We start from the raw sequence: 9,255 nt of genomic DNA, 5'->3' as shown, positions 1-9,255 counted from the left end.
GTGACGTCATGTGAAAAGGGCCTGTTAGACTTACACCGGAGACGTTGCAACTCGCCTCCGATTGGCTGTTGCAATTGCATCGCTTAACGGGCACGTCTGTGATTGGTTGCAATGCTCAACGCTGCAAAAACACTGTGGATAGAAAACTATGCGATTAGATTATGTAATTGTAACTTTTTATAACCACACTATTGATTATCGTTCGATAATTGTGCAGCCCCAGAGAATTCCATAAATAATTAAATCTAATAAATTCAATACAAAAAATACAATTCACAATTGCCGTACAGAGCGAACTCTAAATGCATTGAGAGCACAACAGAAAATAAAAGGGCAGAGAGAGAGAGAGAGAGAGAGAGAGAGAGAGAGCTATCAAATTAATTCATTACTGCAATTCCTCCCATAGGTTCCAACGGGAAACGAGCGCAGTTCATTTGGAATAAACAATCAGATGAAACCAATTATGCTAGAGGAATCGGACCTCAATCAAGAAGTGTAACATATTTTGTTGTGAGACAGTGAGCGGAGTGTGTATGTGTATGTGTGTGAGAGAGAGAGAGAGCGAGAGAGTGAAAGAGAGTGGGGAGTCCAGCGCGCTCCGGGCATTTGGTGAAGGAAGCGCGGAACTCGGGAGCGCATCAGCGGGATTGAAGCAGCGGCTCTCGGGCGCATCATGACGCGCAGACTCTTGAAATCCTCCCCAGGATCAAGTGCTCGACAGAATGATGCTTTTTAGACCATCCGGACTAAAGGATCGTTAGGCTGACTCTGTTGGGGGTATGGAATTATATTTTAGTTTATCTGGGGGATGTTTATTCTGAGAACTCATACCGGAGAAGAAGAGACTAGAAGACTTAAAAATGCTGCCTAGATGGGTCGAAGCCTCTTCAGAAAAGGTGAGGACTAAAATAAAATAAATAAATGATAAAAAAAAAAAAACGTTTAGAGAGTAAAGACACACGGAACTGTTAGTGTTTCCAAATTAATTTCTAGATTTAATTAATTGCGCGCCTGCGAGAAACTTCTTGTATAACAGCCGTTATATCCGCTACTCCTAAATTACATTTGAACAATTCTCTTATAAGTAGGTTTATTAAAATAATGCCGATAAATTTACTGAAAATTTTAGGCATGGAATTTGGTGAATATTTACGGGATGGCATTTGGTGCCTGTAGCTATATTTTGCAGTTCATGACTGTTTTGTATGTCATTTACTCTTTTAATACTAATATGTCAGTCTACACTGACTACTAATTCTGCTGTGTACCTTATAATATACTGAGCACAATGTTTTTTAAAAAGGTGGAAAAATAGAAAGCCACATGATAGATTAAAGTTAAACAAAATTGGCCTCAATATAAACCATGAATAAATATGCATAGACAAGGCTCAGCCTCACAGTTACCTACACAAACCCAATACGCCATCAGAGCACACATATTCATATTCACGCTTTTCACTTCCAAAAAAAACACAAAAAAAACTGTAAAATTACATATAATTCTAATATATTTGTTAACGTATAGGATACCTTGCATTTAACCAGTTTATAGGTTATTGATGTAGTATAAATAAAAAAATACAATATTTTATTGTTTATAGAGAACACAAATTATCTCACAAATAGGGAGAGAAAGAGGTAAAGCAGAACATTTCATAAGTGTGTTTATAGCAGTAAGATGTCGAGCACTTCCATGTGTGATTTTCCATGTGTGCATAACCACACCACTGCTCAAATCAGCTGTCTGCACTTGAGCCGTTTTCTAAGAGTAATTCAATGAACAAGACCTGAACACCATTGTATAATGTTAGTTGAAATTCTGGATCAATGTAGCCGACTAGTAAGTAAAGGCTGGAGTAAACAAATGGCCTTCACTATTATACTGGACCTTGGTTTGTTAAATCAAAATACAAAATAATATAAGAATGACAAAAATCCTGTAAGATAATTTTTCTTCTGCTGAGATATACAACAACAGACTATGAAAGCACTATTTTTTTTCCCGCAAAAGGAATGTACACTTTCAGAATAGAATAGAATAGAATAGAATATTTATATTTATACAGCAAGGCCAGTGGAAACTGTACAGTAGGTACAGCAATCTACATGAGATAGTATAGACAATACAATATACACTAAATAGTGCAAAGCAATATAGAACAATACTACAAAATACAGTACACAAATTGCAGACAGTTGATAGATGGTGAGGAATAGGTGAGGACATGTAAGGCCTTGATGAAGACTATTAAGATGCAATGATATTCAAAATGGCTACAACAAATGAATTTGTGAAATCTGCACATCCAATAGCAATATTCAAGCCATCAGGCTGACATTCATTACATCTTGTAATCTGACATGATTACATTACTTGTAACCTTTATTCTCTACCATGTAAAATGTCCAATGATCTAACCCATAATTGATCTGTTCAAAGTCTGTGCATGAAGGAGACAGCTGCTAAAATTGCAGATGCATCTCATGAGAGGAATCAGAGAGATGCCAGTGTCTAATTTACTATATTGTATGTTCTGCATCATGGAAAGAGCTGTTTCTTTCCCGTTCAAACTCATGCACTCTTCACTGATTTAAATAGAGCAGTTCTCACTGTCCCCAGGTTCAAAATCATTATTACTGAGAGGAGAACTCTGTGCCAGAGCATTGGAGAACAGACCTGTCCATCATTGTGGCATTTGACAGATTAAACACCTCAGTGCCCTTTACAAGTCTGAGAGCTCAGAGATGCTGATGTCACCAGTCACCACTCTCTCCTCACCGAGAGCAAGTGTGGAGCAGTCTCCTGCTTTATTGCTTGCTGCTCTTTCTTTCTTTTTTTCTATTTCTGTCTCTTTTTCTTAATATGTAAATTTCATTTAAATCCATTTTATAAAAGTAGACAGTTCAAACTCTAAATTATGATTGAATGTGCCATGTTTACACATTCAATGTTATTATTAATGCAGTAAGTTGCCATGTTACTTGGCAACCGTAAACAGTCTACAGTGAAGATAATGCAATATATTAGATACTTAGAAGCAGAATAGTCCTCCTAGTAGAATAACTTATTGTTATTGAACAATAAAGATTGAAATGTCTTTCATTATTGAGCTGTTGCAATAATCCACTTGAATCTTTTTATTATTAATTTTGCCACAAGTAAGGGGGTTTGGTATGGTAAAATCACTGTAAATTCAAGTGGATTATTATTGCTTATGTTTCAGTGAAATGCTAAGGACCACTGTAGTAAACTTATTTCACTTGGATGATATTGAAACCACATATTGTTGTGATACACAGGTGCGCATTTTCCTGTTAAAACGTTTCGGAAATAAAAACCATGCAGATCGTTTTGACATTGAAATAACATCTCATCTATTTTTATTTTCTGTTAAAATAGGTAAGTGGCTCAAAATGCTACTTGTAAGGAAGGTCGTGCCTTACGAGAATCGTCCAGCTGTGACGAGAGAGGAGGTCATCTTCGATGAGTCCTCCATACTTGCTGCTCCGGCCCTCACACTTTGAAATCGTCCCTCCTTAAACTCAGAGTGACAATGTGATGAGCTCTGCTATCATTTCCAGCCCAAGCATGGACAGAGGGATGAGAGGGAGTCGCACGAGTTAATGAGACTATTGCTCTTGTGTTGGGGAGCTTAGGACAGGCAATTACAGGAGGATTACCCAGCGACTTCAACATCGCATACTCTCCACCGAGGCAAGCTTCGAGATCCGCTAAGAACTCCAGTGTGGTGGATTTTATTAGATTTTTTTCACCCTTGTTAATTACGTGCACTGTTGTTGCTGTCAGAAAGTTTGCAAAGTTTTACAAAATGGAGGTACAGATCCGAATGTGGAATAAAGACCTGCCTACTTTGATCAGCCCGTGGATACCGATACTTCTGGGCCTTCACATGCATTTCTCCTGGGCCACAACCTGTCCGGAGGAGTGCCGGTGTGACAGGACTTTTGTTTACTGCAATGAGAGGAGTCTAACATCAGTGCCTCTGGGGCTAGGAGAGGGTTATAAGACCCTCTACCTCCACAACAATCAAATCAACAATGCTGGATTTCCTCTGGAAATGCACAACGTTGCCTCTGTGGAGACTGTGCATCTCTATGGCAACCAGCTTGATGAATTCCCTGTCAATCTTCCCAAAAATGTGCGGGTGCTCCACCTGCAGGAGAATAACATTCAGACGGTGTCCCGGGCCGCCCTGGCACAGCTGCTACGCCTGGAGGAGCTCTATCTGGATGACAACTCCATCTCCACCGTGGGTGTGGAGGAGGGGGCCTTCAGGGAGGCCATCAGTCTCAAGACTCTTTTCCTTACCAAGAACCACCTGAGCAGCGTCCCCATCGGGCTGCCCGAGGAGCTGAGAGAGCTGCGGCTGGACGAGAACCGCATCGCATTTATAGCCGAGGACGCGTTCGAAAACGTGACGGGCCTTGAGCTCCTCCTCCTGGATGGGAACTTGCTCATGGATGAGGGCATCGCCCCCGGGGCTTTCCAGACTCTCGTTAATCTCAAAACCTTGTCATTGGCGCGTAACTCCCTCACGGTTCCTCCTCCTAATCTGCCAGCTGAGTTTCTAGTCAAGCTCAACTTGCAGGATAATCAGATGAATGAGATTCCTTTGACGGCCTTTCGCGGCCTCCATCGCTTGGAGATACTGGATATTTCAAACAACCAGCTGCAGTCTCTCACACAGGGGGTCTTTGACGGCCTCCACGGTCTGAGACAGCTCACTGTTCGAAACAACCTTTGGCTCTGTGACTGCAACATTAAATGGGTCATACTGTGGTTAAAGTCCCTGCCAGCTACCCTCAATGTCCGTGGCTTCATGTGCCAGAAACCAGAGAGGGTACGTGGCATGGTAATCAGAGAGCTAACCCTGGAGCTCATCCAGTGTCCTAACAGCACCGCCACAGTCCCACAGCCCACACTGCTCTCTTCCTCCACCGCTGAGTCAGCCACTCAAATGGCTTTCACACCCGCACGCTCCCGGCCTACACCCAAGCCTCCACGTCTGACGCTTCCACCGCCGACTGCAGGCAAAGACAGGGAGCAGAGGACGAATGACCCGGTCGGCCCGATGCAGGAATCGCTGCGAGTTTCCTTTGCAGTGCTAAATGGTTCGTGCATTCAGGTAAGCTGGGTGTCGATGTTCATCGTCACGGCCTATAAGGTGACCTGGGTCAAGCTGGGTCACAGTTTGATAACCGGCCCCATGCAGGAGTCGCTTGTGCAGGGCGAACGTGAGGGAATCACACTGACAACCCTGGAGCCCAAGTCCACCTATCGTATTTGCGTGGATCCGCTGGACGCGTTCAATAATTACCACCCGGGAGACGATACAATTTGCTCAGAGGTGACGACAAAGTCTGCTTCCTTTCACTCCGGCGATAACGCCACTGGGACCGAGCAGGCGACCCAGCAGGACCCCAGCTCGCCTTTCCTGCTGGCTGGCCTGATTGGCGGGGCGGTGCTTGTGGTCCTGGTGGTTCTGTTGAGCATATTCTGCTGGCACATGCACAAGAAGGGAAGGTCAGAGTCGTCAAAATGGAAATACAGTCGGGGCAGGAGAAAAGATGACTACTGCGAAGCGGGGACTAAAAAGGATAACTCTATTCTAGAAATGACTGAAACTAGCTTTCAGATAGTTTCTTTGAATAACGAACAGCTGCTCAAGGGGGACTTTCGCATTCAGCCGATTTACACCCCTAATGGGGGTGTTGGATTCAGAGACTCTCAAAGCAGAAACAATAGCACAGCGTACTGCAAAAACAGTGTTCCAGAGTCTGATACATGCCATAAATGATGATTTTAAACAGATAATGTCCTTTGTATTTAGATCTGACTCTTAAACGCACTGTATTTCAAAAGACAGACTGTATAATATGTAATTTATATTCTGAACAATATCGCCTTCCTTTTTTATCACTTAGTAAAACTAAAATGATTTATGAATATTTAGTTTCTATGTTGCATTGCTACAATCCAATCTCATGAAGATATAGTAAGTGGATCTTAGCAATCAGCAATCTTTAAGCACAAATCAAGGTCAAGTGCCCCGTTCTTTTACACTATACATTTGTAAAAGGAGGAAATGAAGTAAGGAATGGAAGGACAGTGCGTTTGTCTGTTTAAAGGGAAGGACTGAGGAAGAGTGAGCAGTTCTCACTAGCACCACAAGGTGGCGTCTGTTCTCATCTCCACTATTAATTTGAGACCTCAAGCTATACTATTTGATCCAGCATCTCACATCTTTACTTAACAGCTCAGTTCTCAAGAATTGAACGCAGACAGTTCCTGCCAAACAGCTGAAAACAAACCTTGGTTGATGCAGGACTAGAATTATATTGTGAAATTCAGCATCAGGGCTGATTTCCTTCACTGTCCTCCTGTACAGAGACATAAAATATCCTAACTTCTTTCTCACACTGCAGATCTGCTTCGAAGAGCAAAATAGCTTCACCATAGAATATCTAAACATTATTTAGTGCTGTTATTCAACATTTGCATAAGAATTGCATTCATGCAGGCTACATTTCTGGCATTTTCTTGTGTGCTGCATTAATTTTAGTTAGAAAATCCTTATGAATACAGTTAAGTCATCATGTTACAGGTCCACTTTAATTGACAGGTTTTAGGAATCTGCTCTTTGTTTTACACATCTAAATCATATGGAAAATAACTGAACCTAGCTTAAGGTTTTTAAAGGCTGGTTTCCTTGTTAGTTTACAGTTAAACACCTGAAACGAATGTTCTTAGAACATTAGGAATTGGTTCTAAAAAAAAATAAAATAACCAAATGATAAGCATGCACTAACCTTAAGGGAACATTCTGTGCTTGCTAGGAAATACATGTGCCTGCATTCTAAAAACTTCAACACTATTCAGCTTAATTGTTAAAAGCTGGAATTATGGTTTTACTAATCAGAACCAAAAATACACTTAAATATGTCCTTTGAAATTCACATGTGCCCTACAACGATTTTGACATGTTGCTCAAATTAACATAACGTAGTTAGGTAGAATTTGTAACTTTGTTATTTGTTTCCCTGTCTTAGCTGCACACCCAGTACACTACCCAGCAGCAAGTGAAGATTGCAGCATTATTATGGCTTTGAAATGAGATCTTCTCCGAGCTCTGAGCAGGTGTCAATGAGCCATAGCACAGCAATAAACAAGGCTCTAGAGTTAATACCACCACTGACCAGTTTTACGACAATTTTTCGCCTGATCTGGCCCGTTTTCCACATCCAAACCATTCTCCATGAATGTGTGATACATGCCGTTTTGTCTCTTTATATCATGGCTAAAGTGCTTATAATATTTATGATATGTATGCGTGAAGCGATTTACAACTACTCATAACTCGCATAATGCTTGGCTCATTGATCAAACGGTGATGTGTGTGACTGATCACCAATGTTCTAAAACATGTTAACCTTTGTTTACAACATGGGCAGCACTTACAATCAGGTTAAATTCATTAACATAAGTTACTGTATGAATTATCATGAACTAACAATAAACAGGAATTTATAACATTTATTAAATCAAGGATAAATGGTAATTTGTAAATATATGTTCATAGTTAATGTTATTTATTAAATGTAATTCATACAACTTGAAATGTCAAAAGTATTGTTTATTGTTCGTCATAACTAGAGTTACATTTTTTAAATTATTATACAATTTGCACTGTATATTTTCCTAAAGTTTTGACCAAGGGAAAAAAAAGTCTGTTACAATATACAAAATAATGCTATCAACAAGACGAACAACAATATTACAGTAATATTAATGCCGAAGTCGTCTGAGGTAATTTTTTACTACAGTCGATAACAGACACTAGAAGCTGGTAGTTGTGTTTGTACAAAGCAAGTGATAGTGAGTCTGCGGTGTGATGTGACAGACATGGAAGCACCGTTTTTGGTTACAGAGTTGCCATAGACAACAGTAAATATTTGGAAATATCAGACCCATGAATACTGCAATTGACCAATCAGATTCAAGTATTCCAGAGAGCCATGCAATTAAAAATGTTAACAAAATGAAGCTCATCATACAGTGTGACCTAAAAATAATATCAAGCACGCATATTGAAACAATTTTTTCCTAGATATTCATGGATAATCAAATATCATTCTCTCTTTCTTTTTCTTTCTTTCTCACTAAACGGGGCTACAATTACACCATATATGGATAGAACTAGGTTATTTTTTGATGGATTGCATCATTAGTTTGGCTTCACAGTATCTGAGTAGTGCAATTTTGTGGCTAATAATTTACATGCATAAATAACACAATAAACTCACACCCGGAGCTCCTCAGCATGACCTTTCACTCCCATCAGGCAGTGGGTGTGCGAGACAGTAATTAGCCATTAAATCGGTACATCTGGGCCCTCCAGCTGTGTGGTCAACTCTAAATGAGCTAGAGAATAAACCATCATTCTTTGCCTCTCGCTGTCCCACTGCAGAGACCTAGAGAAAGGTCAGGAGCACTGCACTGCTTTATGAGTGTAGACGCTGGGATCAGAGCAGCACCCATTTGTAATCATAAACAAATATTGGAGAGAACCATCTGACTGCACGCTTCAATACAATCAATTCATACAGCAATTCCATTATTATTGCCAGTGTCCATACGCCCATCTCAGAAAACTATTCTCTTCACTGCAGGCTGGTGTATTTTTTTTTTTTTGTAGATTTTCTGTAATGGAAAAACTCACACCTTCCATAGTCATTCCTGGTTAAGATGATTTGACAGTGGCATAGTGTGGATTACAACAACATCAACACAAAATTATTTTAAAAAGCAAAAATCAATTTGCAAATTTTAAAACCGTTTTCAAAATATGCCCACAAGAACAACAAAATAATAACTAAAACCCTAAAATGGTTGTAAAAATGATGATAATACTTTAACAACTTTAATTTTATTATTAAAACTTGTGTATTATCTATGTAAGTGCCTTTATAAAAATAAAAATAAATGGGCTTCACATTTATGCTTTTAAATTCCTCCAAAAATTGGCCTGGATTTTTTTTTTTCTTTTAGATTTTCTGAGGTGGAAGAACTTATATCTATATATTTATTCCTGGTTTAGATGTTTGACAACACTTGTGGCATAATGTGTATTACAAAAACAAAACAAAAAAATATATATTTTAAAAAAGCACATCTGAATCTGTAAATATTAAAATTCTCATGATTTCCAAAGTATACCCAACACAAGATGTA

At 39.7% G+C, this 9,255-nt stretch overlaps 1 protein-coding gene across 1 annotated transcript; it reads left to right on the top strand.

The window, feature by feature from the left end:
* The first annotated feature begins 3,818 nt into the window (after positions 1 to 3,818).
* Positions 3,819 to 5,882, top strand: LOC107750877 (leucine-rich repeat transmembrane protein FLRT2-like). The gene has a single exon (XM_016566442.1). The coding sequence runs from the start codon at positions 3,833 to 3,835 to the stop codon at positions 5,819 to 5,821; it is 1,989 nt and encodes a 662-aa protein (XP_016421928.1). The 5' UTR covers positions 3,819 to 3,832; the 3' UTR covers positions 5,822 to 5,882.
* Positions 5,883 to 9,255: the final 3,373 nt, after the last annotated feature.

This window comes from Sinocyclocheilus rhinocerous, unplaced genomic scaffold (genome assembly GCF_001515625.1).
Source record: "Sinocyclocheilus rhinocerous isolate Xijiao unplaced genomic scaffold, SAMN03320098_v1.1 scaffold392, whole genome shotgun sequence".
Classification (NCBI taxonomy): domain Eukaryota; kingdom Metazoa; phylum Chordata; class Actinopteri; order Cypriniformes; family Cyprinidae; genus Sinocyclocheilus; species Sinocyclocheilus rhinocerous.
Note: the sequence above shows the minus strand (reverse complement) of the source record. Positions and strands in the feature narration are given on the sequence as shown.